The sequence below is a fragment of the Ricinus communis genome, chromosome 5 (assembly GCF_019578655.1).
Source record: "Ricinus communis isolate WT05 ecotype wild-type chromosome 5, ASM1957865v1, whole genome shotgun sequence".
Taxonomy (NCBI): domain Eukaryota; kingdom Viridiplantae; phylum Streptophyta; class Magnoliopsida; order Malpighiales; family Euphorbiaceae; genus Ricinus; species Ricinus communis.
Window position 1 is genome coordinate 26243857 of NC_063260.1, and position 23560 is coordinate 26267416.

Here is a 23560-nt window from a genome sequence, read left to right on the forward strand (position 1 = left end):
GGGATGAACTATCCTTTGTACTTAGATCACAACACATATTAATTAGAAATAGCAAATCAGTAAGTTTGTGGTTAATTGACATAGTCACCTAGCTAGCAACATGCTCTGCATCCAGAGTTGCCTAAGGGTAGCCTGAGTTGTCTGGGGATTTGACTTGACAATAAGTGAGAGTGATGGGTGATGAAGTTTGACGTTAAAGTAAAATCTTTAAAAGAGTAGCCATCAGAAAGTGACACGAAAGATGGGAAGGCGGAGTAGGAAGACCTGGTGTTATTTCAGGCAAGTTGAACATCATCATCAACTGAAAACCAATACTAATACAACTATGCTTCAGAAGTTAATTAAAGAATCAACTTCATTTGTATTTTTTAATCTTAGGTTAAAAGCTGCTGCTGTTTCTTGCTGTAGTGTGTCCAGTTGGTGACTGCTTCAGTAATTTTGTTTATTGTTAACCTTACGGTACCTTCAACCCAGCAATGTATGTAGTTGGCAACCACATATTCACCAATAATTTAATGCAATCCATTGTTAATCCTAAATACTAGTATCTATAATTGAATTTTTTAAAAAAAAACAAGGGACCCATGCTCGTAATTAACCAAGAAAACAGTATCTATAGATGTTATGAGTAAGAACAATAAAAGAAAAATAGTTCAGAAAAGAAAAGAAAAATTGATAAATAAAAAATTAACATTTTATCTTTATTTCAAATCTTAAAAAATAAATTATAAAATCAAACTCATTTCAGAGTTTTTAAAAATTGTCAATTCTTCAAACTCCATCTGTGAAAGTGGGCGAAATACTTTCATGGTTCTTATAAGGGAATGTCAAACTTGTCATTTGGTGCTTAGTTTTTCTTTTTTTGTGAACGATAGGCTTTGTTTTTATTTATTTACCTTTTTTTTGTCAAAGAAATTGATTGGCTTTTTTGAGCGTAAGAAGAGGTGATGAGAACTTAAAGCATTATGCCGAAACAGTGAGTTTGAAGTTAATATTTGTCAAACATATAACGTAATTTGTATTTATTTTCAAATTTAACATCAAACTTTTAACTATTTTAATGTCAAATTATCCTTTAAAATTTTATAATGTGAATATAAAATCTTCGCATTAACAAAATAAAAATTAGAGTGACTCACTTTACAACAAAAGATGATGACAAATAAATAAATGATATGACAATATAGTTTTTTAATATTTTATTCATCTTTTTATTATTCATAAAAATATTAAATAATATTTCTTTTATTTGATTCTAATTCTTTTTATTGAGCATTTTAAATTTTAAACAGAAATAATAGAGATGAGTTAACAATTCCAACTCAATATTTTTTTCTTCTTAAGATTGGAATTATTACTATATATATATATATATATATATATATATATATATATAGATTTAATCTTTTTTATACGCGTACTTAACTATTGACACATAAATTTTTTATTTTAGCATGTGCACTATTTTTGACACATAAAATTTAAATTTATATATAATTTTATAATTTTTTTATTAATTTATTGATTAATAAGTTATATTTCTAATTAACCACCGACTCCAATCCTAAAAATTTATATATTATTATATTTTAATATTATATTAACTAATAAATAATTTTCTAATAAGATAATGATACTAGTTCTAATCCATATTAATTATATTTTAATATTGTATTAATTAATAAATAATTTTCTAAGTAGAAAAGGATACTAATTCCATTTTTAAAAATAACATATTAATTATATTTAATATTATATTAACTAATAAATTAGTTCTTTAATTAGATAATAATTCTAATTTTAGAAAATAATATCATAAATTATATTTCTAATATTATATTTAATAAAAAATTAATTTTTTAATTATATAATAAAATTTTAATTCTAAACATAGTAATATCAATTACAGTATTAAATTATATAATACTAAAATAAATAAATAAATATTCTTAAAATAATTTTAATATTATTATACTAATAAAATTACAAAAAATAGTTAGTTTGCTATTATTTTTTAAAATACTATAAATTAATATTTATATTTTATTAAATTATATCTATCGATTTAATTTTATAAACTGAAATAATAATAATGCTTATGCAACATATGGGTCCTTAAGATTTTTTTGACACATAGAATTTTTATTTTGACATATGTATTATTTTTGACATACAGAATTCAAGTATATATGTAATTTTTTATAATTTTTTCTATTAACTTATTGATTAATAAATTACATTCATAATTAAACACTGACTTTAATATTAAGACATAACATATTAATTATATTTTAATATTATATTAACTAATAAATAGTTTTCTAATAAGATAATAATACTAATTCTATTCCGAAAATAACATATTAATTATATCTTAATATTATATTAACTAATAAATTAATTTTTTAATTAGATAATATTTTTAATTCTAGAAAATAACAATTTAAGTTATATTTTAAATATTATATTCAATAATAAATTAATTTATAATTATATAATAATGTTTAGCTCTAAAAAAATAATATCAATTATAGCATTAAGTTATATAATACTAAAATTAATTGATAAATATTTTTAAAATAATTTTTATATTATTGTATTAATGAAATTTTAAAAATAAAAAATTTTAAAAAAAATATTAAAAATAATTAATTTATTATTATTTTTAAAATATTATAAATAATAAATATTAAAAAAATTATTAAATCTTATCTAATGACTAGTTTTAACTAATTTTAATTAATAATTTTATTGAAGGATAAATTAATTGTTAAAGACATTAGCTTTTGAAATAATAATATATTTAAAATTTAAAATTAAATATAAAATATATAATTTAATTAGCAGATAAGCCAATATTTTATTTATTATTTTCTTCGGTTTTTTGCTTTCAATCAGTTTTCTCGGTGAGTAATTTGTGCATTTTCTGATCAGATGGTAAAATTGCATCAATGATCATATTGACAAGTAAAATTGTAAAAGGAAAGAGATTGGCTACACCTAGATTTGAAAAGAAGCTTTAAAATTTAGGATTATTTTATCAATTAACTTTATTATTATTATTATTATTAATTTTGTTAATCAGTTATTATTGTGTAATAATAAAAAATCCTGAATAATCATTACTCAATCACTGCATCAAAGCTTCACAATAATTGTTGAAAAAGAGCTTCAAAATTCAGATTATTTATGATTAACAAGAGATAATAGTAATACATAACTATAAAATATTACTTTTTCTATATAAAACGGAGATTTTTAAAAGAAATTATAAGTGATCCAGCAATGAAAAGACTGTTACTCTCTTAGCTTAGCTACAAAAGAAAAAACGCATCTTGTGATTGCTCCTTCTTTATATGTCTTGTCTTTTTTTTTTTCCCTCAAATAACATAATTTATGTCCATTAAATCTCAGTGTTTTCTTTGTCGGTAGTAACTTTATTCCATTTAAGCATTAAATCCATTTCTTGATTATTGTTTTGCTTCACCTTAAGCTCAAGATCTTTAAAATCAAGGAAGAGTATAGCAGTGAAGAGAAATGAAGTTAGTTAGGAGGCTATGGTCACTAAATAAACACAACCATTGGTTGTTCAAGTTAGCAGTTGCAATTCTGTTAATGGGTATTGCTTTTAGGCTTTTCTTTAATCAATCTGCAAGATTTGAACCCAGTTTAGATACCTCTTTTGTTGATAAAGCTACTCAAGTTCCAAAATCACCTCTTCTTGTTCATGATGGTATCCCAAAGCCACCACCTTTAACTGTTGATATTCCAAAAACAAACCCACCTGTTGCTGTTGTTGATAATCAAAATTCTTCTCTTTCTGTTGATGACCCAGAAACTCAAGATCAGGCAACCCAAGAAGGTAAAACTTTGCTGCTTTGAGTTGGGTTTTTGATAATTTTCTTTCTGCTTCATCTGTTATAGTACAATGCTCATGTTCAAGTTGGCTGTAAGACGTAATTGCTCTAATTAAGAAGTGTTTGTTGGGTTTACCTTGTTTAAGAGAAGGAACTTGAGATCTAAACAGTTCACGTAAGATTTTGTGATTTGAAATTTGAAATATGTAGGGTTTTAGCACAGTTTGGTTATTGCTCAATAGGTCTTGGTAGATCATCGTTATCATCTTATGTTGTTGTTTTCAGATTTTACTTTTTCTGTGAGAAGTTGTTTTGATTCAGTTCTTTATCTCATAAGTAAGCTTTGGTCTTACAGAACTTAATGCTGGAAAATGTGATCTTTTTGTTGGGGATTGGATTCCTGATTCCTCTGGCCCAATGTACACAAATGCCAGTTGCCCTTTGATTGAGGGTCACCAGAATTGTATGAGGAATGGGCGGCCAGATTCAGGTTATCTATACTGGAGGTGGAATCCGCGAAATTGCAAATTACCTTCATTTGATGCACAGAGATTTCTTGAATTGATGAAAAATAAGGCATGGGCTTTGATTGGTGATTCGATATCTCGCAACCATGTGCAGTCATTGCTGTGCATGCTTTCCACAGTAAGTTTTATTATTGTTATAGTGAGGTTTGAGATTTGTGATGATTGCATTGATCTTCACATTATTCCATGCCTTTCTGAGCTGCGGCATAGTTGATGAAAATGAACAGTTTTAGTTTTTATGGCAGCACTAGTATAAGCCATTGTGTCTTTGGCTTGATGCGCATTATGCACAGAATGACATTAATTACTTTTTAGAATATAGTGATGCCTACACGATGGATATATTTGCTGCACTGTTGGCTAAAATCTGATCCTTGCTTTGCTGAGTAATTTTCTCGGTTCCAACATCTTCATAATTTAGCTTACAAATTTCATTGTGTCATCTATTTGGTGAAGGGCGCTTGATTCCTTATCTGAGCTGTTATAGTAATTTGGACTTTAATGTTTAGCAGTTTCGTATTACTTGATATTTGTCCTGCCATTGACTTTCTGTTTTATGCAGAACGGTCTACCATTCTTCTTGATTTATTCCATGAATTTAAATAGGATTATTAGAGAACAAAAGCATGTTGCCGAGGGATATTATCTGGCCTGTTTTTTTGGGAATACATCCCTTATCTCAGGGTTGGTTAGAACACATGTATTGAGATATTTTGTTAGCTCATGACATCCTTGCTTGGGTTTGGCTCATGTTACCTTTCTTACCAATTCATTACTTAATGTGAAGTAGTTGGAAGTAGAAATTTCAATACCAGACTGCTGCTGTGATCCACAATTTCCAGTTTGTTGGTTCATGAGATTATTTTATTAGCTGAGATGACATCTTTGCTTCAGTTCAGCTCATGTCGCCTTTGTAGATACCAATTCATCACTCAATGTCAAGCAGTTGGAAGTAGTACTTTCAATACCAGACCACTGTTCTGACTCATTCAAATATAAATTAATAGATTAAAAAATCAATTTTTAAATTGTTCTTAATGTGAAAAAGGGAAATTAAAAGAAAAACAAAGGAAAAAAAAAAAGGACTGGACCAACCAGTCATTGATCTAGTTTCTACTATCACTGGTTTGAGTTGCCGGTCCAGTCCATTTTTCACAATACAGCTTGGAAAGACTTCAAGTAATGGATGTGAGCCCTCATATGTACAATGGTTTCATAAATTACATGATATCTTCTATTGAGGGAATGAAAGTCACCTCCAAAAATTGATGAATACCAGGATGAGATGTCACAAACTACACCGACATACAGCAGTTTCAAGGTGGCTGTTAATTAGAGTTATTTTATGAAAGTGACTTTCCAGCCTTTTATGAATATATGTCTTCTCTTGGCATTTGAACTTATTTTAATTTTAATCTTTTATTAAAAAGCTTCTACGACACTGGTTTTGGTACTTCAATATCCCCTTTAAAATCTCTATCTTCTGAGTCCTGACCTTGTTATATTGATCATGTAATCTTTTTAGTAGACCTGCAAATGAATGATGTTGACAGCTCTTCTAATATTCCTCTAAATTGTCAATCTTAGTCATCATGAGTTTTGAGTTTCACACATGTATCTATTGCTTTGGTAATATTAACATGCTCATGCTGCAGGTCGCTTCACTTTTGTGAAGCATCATGCTGTATGCCTTTACTTGTATTTGTGGGCCAAATAATCTGTTGCCTAGACCTTTTTATTCTCGCCTGGATTAATTTGCAATGAATTCAATTGCTGTTTTGGTGATCATAAATTTATCCACCAATCTCCCACATGTCCTGTATATATTTATAAGAAAGCCTGTCTTTCAGGTTGAGCAAGCTGTTGAAGTTTACCATGATGAGGACTACAAATCCAAAAGATGGCTCTTTCCTTCTTACAATTTTACCATATCGAATATTTGGTCCCCTTTCCTTGTAGAAGCAGCAATCTTTGAAGATAATAACGGTGTTTCAACAGCTGAAGTTCAGCTTCAGCTCGACAAACTTGACAAGAATTGGACTAATTTGTATCAAACTTTGGACTATGCCATCATCTCGACTGGAAAATGGTTCCTCAAAGCTGCAATCTATCATGAAAATGACACTATAGTGGGCTGTCATATATGTCCTGGAAAGAACCTGACGGAGCAGGGATTTGTCTTTGCTTATGAGAAAGCCCTTCGAAATGCAATGAACTTTATTGCAACATCAAAATCTGAAGGGTTGATCTTTTTCAGGACATCAACTCCAGACCATTTTGAGAATGGAGAATGGCATAATGGAGGAACTTGCCCGAAAACATCACCTGCAAAAGAGGGCGAGATTGAAATAAAAGACTTGAACAGGATTCTACGTGATGTTGAGTTAGCAGAGTTCAAGAATGCATCAGCAACAGCTGCTGAAAATGGAGTGAACCTTAAGCTTCTTGACTTCACAAATCTTTTGTTATCAAGGCCAGATGGACATCCAGGTCCATACAGACAATTCCACCCATTTGCTGAGGACAAGAATGCCACAGTTCAGAATGACTGTCTACATTGGTGCTTACCTGGGCCGATGGACTACTGGAATGATGTGATAATGGAAATGGTAGTTAATGGTTGACAAAAATCAGAGCAAAAATGACTAAACCTGCTGGCATCTTCTTCTACAATTTTCAATCACACAAACGATCGTGATGGATGAATGCAGCTTCCTACACTGTGAATACTGGCACGACATTTTTGTCTTTCTTCTATTTTCATTATGGCTACCAGAGATCTTTCTCCAGGGTTCCTCTATAATGGACTTGGGCCATTCTGCCGTTTTCATACCAATTGTTGTAATCTATGTTGTTATTTTATATATATAATTTTAGGTAGCAATTATTACTTAATTTTATGAATAGCAACGATTGTTTGATTTCATAAAACTTTCATAACCAAATTTAGATAGTGTGAAAGTGAAAATCACATCTCAAGCCAATTTCAGAACTGTGGTTAAAATCCAGAATCCAGTAGTCAACTTGCTTTTTCTTTTATCTTCTTTTTCCTTTTTATCTCCTGGGTACGAACTTATTTGGAAACAAACAATTCAAAAAGATCAAAACAAAAAGTGAGTTGTTAATACCAAATGGGTAATAGAGATAATATATAGAAAGTGAGTGCCTGTTCTGTAGAGAATTCCTCTAACGGTCAAAAAATTTCGAACTCTTTAATCGGACCCCAAATCCCTCTCAAATCTCAAACAATTCATTTTGAATTTGAAAAATACAACCGTTGCGCTCCCCAGTATAAACCACCGTTAATACTCATAAGCCTCACTCTATAACAACCTAATCTCTCTTTCTTATTCTCAATCAACACCATGACTGATACAGCAATTGCTACACCAATCAATGACCAGGTTCCCACAAAGAAACCAAGAAAAAAGAGAAACCACCCTCTAAAAGAGAAAAACCCATCAACAAATGAGGCCAATATCATGGCTCAAAAGCTCTCTGCGATCTCTCCGGTCCCTGCTCCGCCATCAGACGCAGCTGATGCTTCCAAGGAGAACCATGAGAGTCTCTCTCAACCTCGTTCTTCACCCAAAAAATTAAAGGCCAAAGCAGCCACTAAAGCGAAGCAAACCAAGCAGTCTTCTTCTTCTTCTGCTACTACAACTACTAATTCTTTTGAAAAGGAAATGCAAGAAATGCAAGAAATGCTTCAAAAGTTGAAGCTTGAGAAAGAAAAGACTGATGAATTACTAAAAGAGAAAGATGAGATCTTGAAAGCGAAACAAGAGGAGCTTGAAAATAAGGGCAAAGAACAAGAGAAGTTGCAAATGGAATTGAAGAAATTGCAAAAGTTGAAGGAGTTTAAACCCAACATGGTTAGTTTCTTTTCCTGTTTTTTTTTTTTTTCTTTTGTTTTATTGATTTGATGATGGGTTCAGTTTCTTTAAAATCTTGTCTTTGGTTTCCAAGAAAATCTACCGACTTTATGTGGACAAAGTTTCGACTTTTAAAGTCTTGATCTTCCTTAAACAACTCATCATCTTTCTTGTTGTGATGGGTTTAGGTTCCTGTTTTTTAGTCGCTAAGAAAACTTTAGGCTTTGATTATTTTTTATTTCTTGATCTACTTTAGGGTTAATGTTGGTCTAATTGATCTTGCTGCAGAATTTCCCTCTACTCCAATCTTTCAACGAGGAACAAGACAAGAAGAAGAAGAAGAAGAAGGGTGGACATGAAAAGAAAAGGCCATCTCCACCTTACATCTTGTGGTGCAAAGATCAGTGGAATGAGGTGAAACAAAGAATAAAAATAAGAATGGTTTTTGACATTAATGCTTTAGTTTTTGTATGTATAATGGATAATGGTATAATGGGCTTTTTGTCATGTAGGTCAAGAACGAGAATCCGAATGCTGAATTTAAAGAGATCTCAAATATTTTGGGGGCAAAGTGGAAGAATGTTAGTACAGAGGATAAGAAACCTTACGAGGACAAGTATCAGGCTGAAAAAGAAGTCTATTTGCAGGTAGTTAATAAGGAGAAAAGAGAGAGTGAAGCAATGAAGCTATTGGAAGAGGAACAGAAGCAAAAGACAGCAATGGAGTTGCTCGAACAATACCTTCAGTTTAAGCAAGAAACAGAAAAGGAGAACAAGAAGACTAAGTAAATCTCATTACCTCCTCTACTTCTTTACCTCTTCTTGACCAAATTTAGAATCGCTCTAACAATTTGTTTGTCCAATTATGTTTCAGGAAAGAAAAGGATCCATTGAAGCCAAAACAGCCCATGTCAGCTTTTTTCCTGTTCTCGAATGAGAGAAGGGCTTCTCTTCTTGCGGAGAACAAGAATGTTAGAGAGGTAGCAAAGATTGCTGGTGAACAATGGAAGAACATGACAGAAGAACAGAAGGGGCCTTATGAAGAGGTTGTTTACTTCATTGCCAAACCAAATACTGATAAGTTGGTTATTTTCAAAATTGGTTTCTTACTGTAGTTCTTTTTATTGAACTTGTAGATGGCTAAGAGGAACAAGTTGAGGTATATGCAAGAAATGGAGGCTTACAAGCAGAAAAAGGATGAAGAAGCTATGAATCTCAAGAAAGAAGAGGAAGAGATGTTTAAGCTTCAGAAACAGGAAGCCTTACAACTTCTTAAGAAGAAGGAGAAAACAGATAACATGATTAAGGTTATTGTTTTTCCTGATACATTTTCTCACTAGCTCTCTTTTTTCTGTGTACTTATGGCGGCTGATTGTTGGTCCTATAATATGCAGAAAACCAAAGAGAACCGCCAGAAGAAGAAGCAACAGAATGTTGATCCTAACAAGCCTAAAAAGCCTGCATCTTCATTCTTAATATTCAGGTAAAAACACTCGAATAAATGTAAGCTCAACGAAGTTTCATGTATTATTTCTAGGGAAGTTGCCAACTTAATCTTTTCCCTGCTGCAGCAAAGAAGCCAGGAAAAACTTAGCGCAGGAGCGTCCCGTGATCAACAACTCTACCCTCAATGCTCTGATTTCAGTGAAATGGAAGGTATATAACCATCAGTTTTCTATCTACTAGCACCATACAAATTGAGGTTTCTGATTTTGGAATCTCTTGGGTCTGTAGGAACTCAGTGAAGAAGAGAGGCAAATCTGGAATGCCAAAGCTGCTGAAGCCATGGAAATATACAAGAAGGAGATGGAGGAGTACAACAAGACTGCTGCAACCTCGGATGAGAAAGCTTAAGGCTCTCCCCCTCCCTACTACTAATTGGCTGCTGTAGTGTGTTAGGCAAAGAATTAACTTTGTTTTGATGTTCAAGTCTGAATTGAACATCTAGTAGGTTTGCAACCAAGCCTGGTCTGAATTGAACCAGTATAACGTCTGATGAAGTGTGTAATTTCATGTTTTGAGATTGCAATTGAGTAAATTTTATGAGCAATTGATGAAATCTTGTCAACCTAATGCTTTGATTAAGAAAGAACACTCTACATATTTAATTATCTCAGTTGCAATTTTAATTTACTGACCCTTTATCTTATCTATGATCATCGTGTAGATAACTCTAGCTAGCGTTCAACTATGGACCATGACTGATTGGTTAATATGCAAAGTCTTGGAGGGATACATTGTGGATTGGCTGACATAATTTCTTGAAATGGACACCAGTCTCTATAAAACAGCTCATTTAATGGTTTTACATCTTAAATCATCCTCCTAGCCAGTGGCAGACGCATAAAAAGTAATGAAAATTGAAACATAAATAATATTAGTGAAAAGAAATCTACAAAATATTTAGGGGCGAATTAATGATGGGACAAGAGGAAATGTTTTCATAAAAATTAAATATATTATCTTGTAAATTATTAAATTGCCCCATTAATTTATAAGAATTTACATTTTAAAGAAAAAGAATATAAGATTTTCTCACAAAATTTCTAAATTTGTATGATCCGATACCCGCACGCCTTATTCATTACAGTTAGAGGTAGACAATTCCACTCCTCAATCACCTCATCTACAAACAAACATATTATTAGAAGGGGGCAGTTACGTAATTTAAACTAACTCCCTGTTAAATATTTTCTTTTTTTTTATTTAAAAAATAAATAAAAAAAGTTTAGTAGTTATAATAACTTGTCTTCTTCGTCAACCTTCATATGTACTTGGACATTTTCACTCACTCGCAAAATCATTTGTCAAGGCGGCAAATATATATCATATATACATATATATGTATGTGTTTCTCTGGCTGTGTATAATAATGTATTAGCTTTGTTTCGACGCCTCCAATAAAAAATCAATCGCACTTTCTTTTTATCTTGTAGTTATTAGCTTCCCTTCCAATTCTAATGGCTAATCCTCCTGAACCTAATCCTTTCCCTAACTCATGCCGCGAGGTCGATGCCGGTGCTGCCTTCGTCCTCGAATCCAAAGGTATAATATTATTAACTGTTTTGAAATAACAGAGTCCTGCGGCATTCCGGATATATGTTTGTGTTCAACGTATTACCTATCTGGTTATTACTTTTGAATTAGGGGAGTGGTGGCACGCGGGGTTCCATTTGACAACGGCGATAGTGGGGCCCACAATACTGACGCTACCATACGCGTTCAGGGGGTTAGGATGGGGCCTAGGATTCTTCTGCTTAACGGTGATGGGAGTGGTGACTTTCTACTCTTACTTTCTCATGTCTAAAGTCCTTGATCACTGTGAGAAAGCCGGTCGCCGTCACATTCGCTTCCGCGAGTTAGCGGCGGACGTTTTAGGTGACTCATTTTAACGCTTTTTTTTTTTAATTAAATTGAGTTTCGTTTTGGATGTTTGATTCCTTTCCTTTCGAAGCTGAAACTTCGGATCCCTTTAACTTCAAATGGTGTTTTTCGAGATTCAGGGAATTTATTAGGTGTGGATCTTTTAGTTTTTTTTGTTTGGTTTTAGTTTTATACACGTCAACCATTTTTTAGTTGATTTCTATTAGTGCAGTGTGGAAAATTATTGTCTGAACGGGTCTCCGTGGGCCTGTACGAACATGTAGTGAATTCTGCGTACATTATAAATAGAGCCTGGTGGGTTTCGGTTAGGTTGGGTTGGGTCCTGTTCAATTTTAAGCAAGGGGTAGTGTGGCTGCAGCTGCTATTCGAGTTAACCTTAACGGCAAATATGAGTCTGCAAGTTATTTTAGATTTTTAATTAAACAATTTCAACACACAACAGTTCTTTCAAGTTTTTATTGAAAATCATGTATTTCTATGTACTAGTGGGTCAATTCCTTCCTGTACTACTTGATGTTCTCTCATTTAAGTCGTAGTACATATGTTTTCAAAAAAATAAAAACAGTAGGACATATGTCTTTTTTATTTTTTTTAAATAAAAGGTAAGAGTATCTTGAGTTTGCACCTCAAATAAATAATTTTTATCCTTTATAGATCTTAAGGTGCATATTTTCGAAGTGCTTTCCAGCGGTCAAACTGTAATTACAAAAGAAAATGGAGTGCTTCTCTTTACCGTGGAGATTAACACTCGAATATTTAAGGAGTAGCTTTTATATATATATATATATAGTAAATATAAAGCATGCTGGATATAATTTTTATGGGTGACAAAATATTTTTTTAATTAACGTAATTTATAAAATTGCAACTTCTAAATAAGCCCCGCCTGTATACAAGACAGACAGGTTTATAAAATTGCAACTTCTACATTGGTTGAACTCTTTAGGTGGAATAGTGAGCCTCTCCTCGTAGCCAACATGAAACCTCTTTATGTGCCTGTCAATTTATTATTTTCGGCTATGGTGTGTCACTATATGTCCTTACCAAAAATTCTTCTTTTCAGTCGTCCACTCGTGCTTGCTCCCATAATTATTATCTTGACTGGCTTATCCGCACTGCTAAAAGATTCCACAGCATTATGATTCGGTTTTTGACTTTTATGTGAAAATCGTGACATACTATTATTTTAACTTCGAATTATAGAAAAGAAAATTGGGATAATGTTCACAAGATAATATGGACATTTTCGATTTTCCATTTGTTTCCTTACTGCATTGAAGTTGCTTGCTTACGCTTGGAGTTACCAACTTCTTTTTTTTCTCGTTCAGGGTCCGGATGGATGTTTTACTTTGTCATATTTATCCAAACAGCTATTAACACTGGAGTTGGTATAGGAGCAATTTTACTTGCAGGGGAATGCCTTCAGGTATTATTTCTTAGTGGTTTTCCATACAATACCAACTTTTTTTTGGGCTAATTACAGAGCGTCTTTTCATTGTTTACTTTGGCAAGCTTTATCTTTGTTAAAAAAAGAAGATAAGTTTCTATTAATCTATTACTCTACTTTCTGTTACTCTTTATTTAGGTCTGCCCTCTTGGTCCTGTAAGTTTCACAATAAGGACATTATATCAGCTTATTTCAGTAATTTGGTTTTCATCATATGGTGTCCTTCAAGGATTATGGTTATTTTGTCTAAAAATAGTGACCTTCCCATCACGAAAAGACAATTGGAAGGCAAATCAATGTGCACTCTATCCACAGGACTAAATATTCTTCATAAGTTTTTCCAATTCCATAAGGCACATTTAACATATTGTATGATTAAGGTCTCAGAAATCAAGTAAAAGAAGAATATAATCTCCTGCCTCGAGTGATTCCATAATAGTTTACAGCCAAAAGTAGTCGTGCACCTACCCTGTTCATATCTTGCTTCCCTTTTTCTTTGTGGGGGACAATTCCACTTGGAATAACACTGTTGTGGATCTCCATTCGGGCAAATTTTAGAATGGAGAAAATTCTTGTTTAAATCAAGGTCCAATATGCCATGCTATTATTGTTTTTCTAAATTTTAGCATAGAGAAAAGTAATACTGGCTTTTCATTATTTCTATTAGTCTAAAGATTCTGTTTCTGATTTCCATTCTTTGTGCTGTAAAGATCATGTACTCAAACATATATCCTAGTGGACCCCTAAAATTGTTCGAGTTCATAGCGATGGTGACAGCAGTAATGGTAGTTCTCTCTCAGCTTCCAACCTTCCACTCTCTCAGACACCTCAACATGGCTTCGCTACTTCTCAGTTTGGGCTACACTTTCCTTGTGGTTGGTGCTTGTATTAGTGCAGGTAGCATATCCCTAAGTCTTTCAAATTGATATTTGTTTGTACCTTTTGCTTCATTGGCATATATTTGCATACTGAAAGATAATGGGCGCAAAAAACCTTCTATATTGCAAACTCTATCAGATGATCACAGCGTTCTCCTTGCACTGAATAGTGGTTTTTCCCATTGGTGAAGACTGAAGTTAAAAATGAAATGCTTTCATTCTTTTGTCCTAGGAAGAAAGATACGAAATGATGTAGTGAAGCCTGATTATTTTTCTCACTATTTTACTCAAGTTCCATAGTTACAAAATCAATAGAGCCTCTGAATTTCATCCGTACTTTCATTCTTTCTTCTAGTTTCTCTTGTGGGGTTGATGTGATTACTCTATCCTGTTATTAAAACTACTATTCTGTCGTGTTCTTAAAACTATGCTGACTTCTTTGCCTCCTCTATGAAAACTAAAGTAAAGAAATAATACGAAGATGTTAAAAGTCAAATCCCTGGATCATTCCTTCCTCAAACATCCCATGCACCTCAGAAAATTGAACATGTGAAGCCCAAGATGGGCCAGTAGGAATTTTATACTGAGACTGACCAGTAGACTGGTTTTTGATCCTGAACTACCGGTTGTAATAATTAGTAAGCTGCTATTAGCCAAAAAGTAGTTGAGTTTGCAGTTTGTGTTATGTCAACGTATATAAAGTTTAAGGGGAAAAATAAAATTACCCAGGAAGATTTCCTTCCTCCGTAAGTATGATTAATTTGGAAAATTGATAGAAACAAAAATCAGTGTGGTTATTTTTCATCTCAAGGACATTGCAGATTTGTCTTGACTCATGTGCCTCTAAGTTCTAATTATGATGATAGTTTTTGAACAATTTTTTCATGAATGCTAGGATATTTTTTCTGGTATAATTAAATGCAACGAAGCAATTTTGATGATTTAAATAACTATTTGTGATGCAGGTCTCTCAAAAAATGCCCCACCAAGGGACTATTCACTAGAATCTTCCGAGTCCGCAAGGGTCTTCAGTGCCTTCACTTCCATCTCCATAATAGCTGCTATTTTTGGGAATGGAATACTGCCTGAAATACAAGTAACTTTAACTCCTTTTGTAGGCCCTTATTTTGTGTGGAGACTAGAATTTGGCCCTTATTTTGTGTGGAGACTAGAATTTGTTAAACCCCAACTTTATTTCCCATTCATGCTAAGTGGAATTATGTGTCCTTTTTTAATGGTTAGAAGAAAGCAGACTATAAAATTTGATCAATTCAATTGACTTCCACATTCGTACTTGCTGGATGAGGCTTGATTAACCAGTACTTCTTCTGTCTGCTGATCAATATAGGCAACTTTAGCTCCTCCTGCTACTGGGAAGATGGTAAAAGGCCTTTTGATGTGTTATATCGTTATTGTGGTTACTTTCTACTCAGCTGCAGTGTCTGGATATTGGGTGTTTGGAAACAAATCTAATTCGAACATTCTCAAAAGTCTATTGCCAGATGAGGGACCTGCCTTGGCTCCAACATGGGTTCTTGGCCTCGGTGTCATCTTTGTCCTACTTCAGCTCTTTGCTATTGGCCTGGTAAATTTACAGTTCAATTAATCTTTGCACATGCTGATGGTAAACTGGTCTTAATAGTGCATAGCCTTAATGATAATACCTTACTTCTGTCCAATATACCACAGGTCTATTCTCAAGTAGCTTATGAGATCATGGAAAAAAATTCAGCTGATGTGAACCAAGGAATGTTCTCCAAAAGGAATCTCATTCCTAGGCTAATTCTACGGACTCTTTATGTAATATTCTGTGGATTTATGGCAGCCATGCTTCCTTTCTTTGGAGACATCAATGGTGTTGTGGGAGCAATAGGCTTCATCCCTCTAGATTTTGTCCTACCAATGCTTCTCTACAACATGACCTACAAGCCTCGAAGATCATCCCTCACCTATTGGATCAATATCTCTATTATAGTTGTCTTTACAGGTGCAGGAATTATGGGAGCATTCTCTTCTATAAGGAAATTGGTTCTTGATGCCAAGAAGTTCAAGCTCTTTAGCAGTGATGTGGTTGATTAATCCTGGACATAATGGACTAATGCTTGGTATATATCAGGAAAAAGTGCACAGCCTACTGTCGATGAGGGAACTTTTGACCTTTAAAGAACGGTTAGCAATGAGCATACCTGGTTCAACAACAGAAACATGTTGCCTTGAAGTGCTGGAAGTCAAGAATTCAATTGTTGGTCGCTATGGTTCCCTTTACAAATTTCTGAAGTACCAAAAAAGGGCAGAAACATGCCGAGTTTTCGTACATCTGTCCCGTAAATAATGATGTATTATATCAACTTGAGGTTTATGTTGGCAAAGGGACATTTTATTGGTTAAAGACCTAATCTGCATGTTTATTTTCTCTCTGCTCTGAAATTTACCAGACCTGAAAATGGGGAATATATTACAAATATAAAGTTAAGTATTCATTATAGTTATGTGAGTCTTATCATGTGAAGAGTAATAAGTTATGTAAGTTTAAATTCTTGAATGTTTATTTAATGGTTATGAAATAGAAAGCCAAAGATTTAGAGGTGAGGAAGTGTGCTTTAGTAATAAATTATAATTCGTAATAATTGATTCTCTTCTTGATTGATTTTCGATTCAACGGAATATAAACAAGTGAGAAATATTTAGAAAATGAGGTGTATTAGTATTTGTTAACTTTTTATTGAACAAATTATCTAACCAGTCCAGTTAATATAGTTTTTATTTATTTAAGTAGCAAATTAAATTGTCTCTGACTCTTTGAAGTTTTCTGTAACTATCAGAATTTTTTCTGTTTATAGCATCATTTTGGAAGATTGCATTGAGTTTTTCTCAAATGGTATTAAAGGCTGCTCAAATTCTACTTGTATTAGGGTACAATATATTCATTTGAGTCGAGATTTGGCTGGTTTGAATTTTATCATTTACTATCAAATTTAGCTTAACTAGAATTGATTAAATTATTATAAATCTCATGAGTTTATCACAAATTTGTAGACGAGTCAATTTACAAATTTAATGTGCTGAATTTTTATTTAAAATCTAAGCTCAGCTTGTTTATGAAATGAGTTTAATTGAATGAGTTTAAATGTGCTTTATAGAGTGAGATTTTGAATAGCCAAAGTTCATTCCTTTTGTAGCCCTACTTGGAGATTGTAATTTTCCAACTTTGTTAGTTGCCCTTTACTTAAATAGGAATGCAAAATTGTATAACCTCGATATGGAATGCTTGAGATCAATGTCCTCCTACAATACATGGAATAGATGTTTCAGATAAAATTGGATGTCTTTCTCATGTAATCTAATGTAAATATGGTATAGTATTAGATTAGAAAAGAGGGTTTGGTTTTGCGGTCCAAAAGTTTTGCAACTTCGGAGCTCCTAAATTAGGCAATTCTATGTAGTTTGGTAAAGAGGGTCGACTTTTTGGCTTCATCATAAGCACACTACCTTGGAAAATTGAGATCCGGCCGATTAAGTCAGCTCTCTCAGCTTTTCAAGGATGAAAATAAAAATAAGAAAAAAACTTCACCAGTTGGAATGTGTGACCACTGACCAGTCAATATAACAACCAAATTAAATGCTTAATCAAAGCGATGTATGTAGCTCCTCAACCAAGTAACATTGAAGTCTTAAGATTAATCACAGGCTCATGTAAGAGATACAATAGGTTTCGGTATTACTAATACAATTATTATTAAAAAAAAAAAAAAAGTTTACAAGTAGCATCAACCAGTGTTCTTTTGCCTTGTCCAGTTGCAATGCCTTTGTCGGCCCGTTAGGAAAGTTCAATAGGATAACCCTATCTTGACTTGACCATGAACTAGTCAGTGTACTTTCTTTGCTACCTGATGGTTCGATCAAGTGACCGCAATATCTAATTAGCTCCTCCAACCATTAAATCAGCACAGATCACATGGAATAACAAAAAATTTATTTTATAAACTCTATCCGACTAGCTACTCTGATGATGAGAAACTAACTTCTTCTTTTTCCTTTATTATTATTATTATTATTATTTTATTATAACTTATTTTCTTCAGGATGCATCTCAAATTCCAATATTGCCAGCTCCTAATCTATTGGTTGCTTATGTCTTTTAGAATGTAATATGAATACAACATCAATTCTAACTTTAGATTTATAACTGTATAGCTATTTAGATTTTAGATTTGATTTGTATAATTTTTTTATATTTTATACTTAAACTTTAACAAAATTTGATTGTTTTATTATCATTAAAATGATATTTTTTTTATTTCATCATTACCGATTAAAATAAAGCAACACTAATTTGACTAAAACTTTTAAGCATTAATTCCAATGAATTCTCCTAAAAAAAATCTCAATAAAAATAAAAAAAGAAATTTATTTTATTTACTGAATAAACCATTAATACAATAAAATTTTCTTAAATTGGCATATTTTATTAACACTGTCCATCATTTAGTTTTGAAAGTTTGAAGTACCATTTTATTCACATTAATTATTGGGTTTATAACATTTACAGACTTAGTTTGATGGTTAGTGTATATGTTTCAAAGTAAATAGTCTCATCTTATTTATAATTTTTTTTTTTAAGTTATTAGATTTATATATCTATTTTCTTGGCCCATATGTAATATATCGTAGTAGTTCATGAGGCCTATCTGATCGCTAATACAAGACAGTACACCAAATGATAGCTAAGAATATCTAATCTTATATGCTTACTGGGGACTTGGACCTGAAATAATTAATTTACAAGCTCAATTCTTTGCAACTTTTTGGTTAGTTTTGTTTTAAAGGTTTCTTATTAAACAACAAATCAGGAATAAAACATGTCACTCTACTCATTATACATTACCAAGTGCCATTGACTTCATAGAATAAAGAATTGCCTCGATTTTTCTTCTTTTTTTTTTCTTCACATGCACCAGACTTGCCATTAAATAATGTAATTAGCAAAGGGCCATGAAGAGTATTGACTTAGCAAGTGAATACAAACTTTATTTAAATTTAATATATATTTTTATTTATATATTAAATTAATAGATAATTGATATATATTTATTAATTTTAGATGATGAAGTATGCGTCAGTCAATCATCCAATATCAAAATATAAAATATTTATATATACATATCTGAACGATTCTACCCTATCTTGAAAAAAGAAATAAAAAAATATGTAATAAATATACATAAATGAGAATTTACCTACATATTAAGAAACATATGGTCCATCTATAATTAAGAAACAATTAAAGCAAAAGTCGAAAATAACCCTTCATACAATAGATGAGGCCATATGATTCGTTTCATATACTTAAGGAGCTTTTGTCATTTGTTTAGGTAAAAGCATAACCAAGTTTAATAAAATTTAGTTACAAATCCCCCTCAAAATGGCCTTTTATTAACAAACAAGGAAAAAAAAACAGCATTAAATTGTGAACACGTACCTATAACTCGGCAAATTACTGAGCCACACATCAACCAATCGTTCACTATATCAATTATTAGTTTAGGTGTAAAAGGGAATCCCTTCAACCAAAATCTTTTAAGCCATTTTGACTTTTCTAGTCGCAAAATGCAAATTGCAGACTGCACATGTTAGTGTGTAGAATATAAATTTATTTACTACATTAATAGATAACTATTATACATATCAATCATTAACTTTTTATTTGTTTGCAGGTGATATGTTTAAGTTAGTATTCGTAAGTACATGAATCGTTATCATAATAAGGGTAAGTTCATTATGAGTTAATCTCTCAAAAAACTATGAGACCACTTATTATAAAAACTATTTATCAACACAAAACAATAAAAGTAAATTTAAACACTCTAAATCGATTTTTTTTTTTAGAAAATAATATTCATAAAATAAAGTAACCAAATAATAAATAAATATGCAATGCAAATGCAAATACTTATGATTTAAAACTATATGCTAAAGACGGTAATTAGTCTAGCCATTTACTTAGTAACCTCCTTGTTTTACTTTAAGCCTATATCTAATGAATGAGATGGTGATGTGCCTTTTTCTTTAGTCACTCAAACTAATGATGCAACTAATGTTTCTTCTACCAATATAAATTGAAGCAAAGTTGGTGTCTCTAATACATTCAACCTAAATATGTTCAAACAATTACTATTTCTAAATTAATATGATGGTTAACTAACAATAGTAACTGAAATTAATAAAAATATGAAGGTAAAGAAATCATCCATTAAATAAATAAATAACAAGATTCATATAAAAGTAAAAAAACTAAACTAAATATTTATAAAAACTAACCTAACAAATATTTAATCCAATGATAATAGTATTAAATAGAAAGATATAAAATAATAAAATAAAAGCTCCATTTATATTTAAAATTTCTTCAAGTAGAAAGATGATTAGTCCTTACTCTTCACTGTCCACTTCTTCAAAAACTCCTTAAACCTTAAAAACGGTAATAAAAGCTAAACTAAAGTGTTTATGGAAGAACTCTAGAAAAAATAATGGTACACAAATATAGAGAACAGATAGGAGAAAGCTCTCCTCCTTACTTAGAATGAAGTTTATAGAGATATATATAGAGAAAAGTCCTCCTCTAAGTAAGTATCCCTAGAGATAAGTATATCAATATAAGTCTAGCTGATCCACCAAGTACTATTTTATAAATAATTCTTCATTTAAATTCTAATAATTATACAAAATGACTAAAATGTCCTTTGGGCCTTGTAATTTTTAGTCAAGCCTTACAAATAACAGTCTATACGTTTTAATCTTGGGCATTAATATGAACATATCCAATTATGTCTTTTTTTTAGTATTTAGCTCTATATTTTCCTCTATTAACTAATATTACCTGAAAGTAGACAATTAAGATTAGATAAGATAAAAATATATTTTTTCACCATATTATATATAAAGATTATATTATTAAAATTCTAAAATATTCTTAAATATCTATACATAATTTTGATGTTATATCACCAGCTCCCTCTATCAGTCAAATAAAAAATAACATTTAATCCACCAACATGTCTGCGGATTATGAATTATGTAACCAATAGCATAAGTATCATTTTAATTGAAAAAAGTAGAAAATAATCTTTTAATAAAAAATAGATTAATCCAAACCTAATTGAATTGGTAAGAGTTTTTTCCTTTAAAGATAAAAGTGTCGGATTCAAAACTTTTCTTCACTGAAATGCCCATATAAAAATCATCCATTTATATAGTTATATATTTACTATTAGACTAAGAATTTATATTAAAATAAAACAGTATCCATAAAAAGAATAAATGATGCGTGCTCATTCAATTATCAAATTTGTCATTAGCTAAGATTTTGGATGGAGATAATTTAAATATATGAATTAACTATAATAGATATCTGAAAGCATCCAAAAAAAATAATGGGTAGATTATAAAATTATCGAATATCACTTAATCACGACTTAAATTGAAAAATATCATTATTAAAATTGAATTACAACATCAATACATAACTTTTATACATATCAATTATTTAATTAGCAATTATAACAAATTAAAATTTAGATATAACCTCGTATCATCATATAGTACTAAAAGATTTAAATTATTGTATCAATTATAAGATATAAAAATAAATAAATATATTCATTAAAACATGTAGATATATATAAATTTAAAAGGAAATGATGCCGACTCTCCCTCATAAATGCAGAGATAGAAGAGAAATGGAGAAATCAAATGGCCCAAATGATCCGGCCGTGAACTGTATAAAGGCTTCCTTTTCTTTTGTTTTGAGTCATAACTAACGCGTTAAATAATTACCTACCTCTTCCGTATCCAATAAAAATCACTCTCTTCCTTCTTCTCCCTCTTTCAAATCTTCTGTGCTATATCCTTTTTCTTTTCTTTTTTCTCTTGCCTTCTTTTTCCTTTATAGAAAAACTTCATCATTTTCTTGTACTCGCTACATATGGAAAAGATTGAAGAATCAAGAAACAAGAAAACCCATCAAGAAAATCCAAAACCAACACCAAACCTAAACTTAAAACAAGAACAACAGCACCGACGTAAGGCTTTTGTTTGGGATTGTGGAAGCACTCTTTATGATTCTTTTGAGCTTAAATCTTTTGAACGTCAACTCTGCTCTGCTATACATTCAAGAACCTTATCCATGCCTCATTTACCTGACAGAAAAGTGGCAGCTGCCGCAGACACGATGATCCCTCCTCCTTCTCTTCCTCCTGTAACCAAGAAGCCCTCGAAGATTTCTCGGTCACTTAATAAGCTCCTCAAATCTGTGTTCAAGTCTAGACAAAATTCTACTGGGCTGTTTCGTTTTAGAGATCGACCAGGCGATGAATACTGTGCCGTTTATGATAAGTCTGGTGCTCTTTCCACCATCCCTGAGGTTCCTGAGATTGACTTCGGTGGGTTTTCTCCGGAGATTAATTCCCTGGTGAGGAGAAGTGAGTCGGAGAGATTCACGGCGACTTCAGTGATGGGTATATCATGTGCTTAATAGGGGCTATAAATTACCCATAATTTGACTTATTTATTTATTTATTATGATTTTGTCAGAAATGTTTAGATTTCCTAATTTTATGTTTCTTTAGGATGTAATACTATTATTCATGCATGTGTATGTTGCTTTAAGGGTTTAAAAACTTTGATCCAGTTCATGGTTAATTTAAATAATGATGAAACTGAGGGATCGAAAGTCAATATATATATATATATAGTTTGAGTTCTTTTGAATATTGATCTTGTGAAGGTTTGCATTACTTTCTCTTGATTCGTCATATATATATCAGTGAACCAAAAAAAGAGTTAATTAATTCAAATTTATCGAAAATATAGTAGCATTAAGATGATTAAAAATGATAACAAACTGTTTGCTATTTACGTGATTTAAGTATATAATTTCCGCAATTAGTTGCTATCATCTGTCTACAAAGGAGCAGTTTGTATTGTTGGTCGAATGTGGTCCAGACCTGTATATCTTCTATGTTTTATTATTTTTATTATTTTTGTCTAAGCCATAAAAAAGAGTTACTCTTTAAGACACAAAATTAAATTTCCTTTTTCTTTATGCCTGCCTCATTTTGTACAGTTGATCAATACGGCAATACTGTTATATTGATTGCATGCAGGTAACACCGACCATTAGATGTTCTTATAATATGCAGAAGGAGCTGAAATCGCTTATCAAGATATGGGACACAATTACAAAAGGACTATCATTAGAATTATTTAAATAATTTGCTCCCCAAAATTTGGTTAATCTCAACATCATTGGAATCATGATTTTACCACTCCTTTTCTTTTTCTTTATTGTTTTATTAATGGATGGAGACATACACAGCAATATATATTAATAATAATAAATTTCTTGCTTTATTGTGAGTTTATATGACTTTATGGAAACAAATAAGTAGCCGTGATTTTATTAATTAAGCGAAAACGGTTAGAGAAGATCGCCCAACATTTCAATATAGTGGCAAAATTGTTATATATTGGACTGAAGTGTGGGCGTGAATTGAACTCTGGACAACCTAAAGGGCCTGTATTTATAAGAAGTAGTA

General features: G+C 31.5%; 4 protein-coding genes across 6 annotated transcripts; all 4 read left to right on the forward strand.

The window, feature by feature from the left end:
• The first annotated feature begins 3306 nt into the window (after nt 1-3306).
• Nucleotides 3307-7279, forward strand: LOC8287744 (protein trichome birefringence-like 23). The gene is made up of 3 exons (XM_002509887.4): nt 3307-3862; nt 4213-4502; nt 6235-7279. Exons 1-3 carry the CDS (start codon nt 3538-3540, stop codon nt 7006-7008), a joined length of 1389 nt encoding a protein of 462 aa, XP_002509933.1. The 5' UTR covers nt 3307-3537; the 3' UTR covers nt 7009-7279.
• A 409-nt stretch (nt 7280-7688) lies between these two features.
• Nucleotides 7689-10369, forward strand: LOC8287745 (high mobility group B protein 13). The gene is made up of 8 exons (XM_002509888.4): nt 7689-8259; nt 8548-8673; nt 8772-9043; nt 9133-9304; nt 9395-9565; nt 9653-9741; nt 9830-9914; nt 9993-10369. Exons 1-8 carry the CDS (start codon nt 7750-7752, stop codon nt 10110-10112), a joined length of 1545 nt encoding a protein of 514 aa, XP_002509934.1. The 5' UTR covers nt 7689-7749; the 3' UTR covers nt 10113-10369.
• Nucleotides 10370-11032: 663 nt separating this feature from the next.
• Nucleotides 11033-16456, forward strand: LOC8287746 (probable GABA transporter 2). Of its 3 annotated transcripts, XM_048374978.1 has the most exons (8): nt 11084-11102; nt 11195-11303; nt 11406-11636; nt 12971-13068; nt 13800-13986; nt 14933-15063; nt 15316-15552; nt 15657-16456. In XM_048374978.1, exons 2-8 carry the CDS (start codon nt 11219-11221, stop codon nt 16044-16046), a joined length of 1359 nt encoding a protein of 452 aa, XP_048230935.1. In that variant the 5' UTR covers nt 11084-11102; nt 11195-11218; the 3' UTR covers nt 16047-16456. The 3 variants fall into 3 exon arrangements, with proteins under 3 accessions (XP_002509935.1, XP_048230936.1, XP_048230935.1); XM_002509889.4 differs by having other exon boundaries at nt 11033-11303; XM_048374979.1 differs by lacking the exon at nt 11406-11636 and having other exon boundaries at nt 11033-11303.
• A 5314-nt stretch (nt 16457-21770) lies between these two features.
• LOC8287747 lies at nt 21771-22733 on the forward strand. Its single transcript, XM_002509890.4, has one exon. It carries the CDS (start codon nt 21949-21951, stop codon nt 22495-22497), a length of 549 nt encoding a protein of 182 aa, XP_002509936.2. The 5' UTR covers nt 21771-21948; the 3' UTR covers nt 22498-22733.
• The last annotated feature ends 827 nt before the right edge of the window (nt 22734-23560 follow it).

What these genes read in the sequence shown, in the direction of transcription:
- LOC8287747 (XM_002509890.4), top strand. Translation starts at nt 21,949, where the DNA reads ATGGAAAAGATTGAAGAATCAAGAAACAAGAAAACCCATCAAGAAAAT.
- LOC8287744 (XM_002509887.4), top strand. Translation starts at nt 3,538, where the DNA reads ATGAAGTTAGTTAGGAGGCTATGGTCACTAAATAAACACAACCATTGG. An exon ending in AGATCAGGCAACCCAAGAAG is followed by an intron (nt 3,863 to 4,212) that starts GTAAAACTTTGC and finishes TTGGTCTTACAG; the next exon opens with AACTTAATGCTGGAAAATGT. An exon ending in TGCTGTGCATGCTTTCCACA is followed by an intron (nt 4,503 to 6,234) that starts GTAAGTTTTATT and finishes CCTGTCTTTCAG; the next exon opens with GTTGAGCAAGCTGTTGAAGT.
- LOC8287745 (XM_002509888.4), top strand. Translation starts at nt 7,750, where the DNA reads ATGACTGATACAGCAATTGCTACACCAATCAATGACCAGGTTCCCACA. An exon ending in AAACAGATAACATGATTAAG is followed by an intron (nt 9,566 to 9,652) that starts GTTATTGTTTTT and finishes TATAATATGCAG; the next exon opens with AAAACCAAAGAGAACCGCCA. An exon ending in TGATTTCAGTGAAATGGAAG is followed by an intron (nt 9,915 to 9,992) that starts GTATATAACCAT and finishes TTGGGTCTGTAG; the next exon opens with GAACTCAGTGAAGAAGAGAG.
- LOC8287746 (XM_002509889.4), top strand. Translation starts at nt 11,219, where the DNA reads ATGGCTAATCCTCCTGAACCTAATCCTTTCCCTAACTCATGCCGCGAG. An exon ending in GTTAGCGGCGGACGTTTTAG is followed by an intron (nt 11,637 to 12,970) that starts GTGACTCATTTT and finishes TTTCTCGTTCAG; the next exon opens with GGTCCGGATGGATGTTTTAC. An exon ending in TGGTGCTTGTATTAGTGCAG is followed by an intron (nt 13,987 to 14,932) that starts GTAGCATATCCC and finishes TTTGTGATGCAG; the next exon opens with GTCTCTCAAAAAATGCCCCA.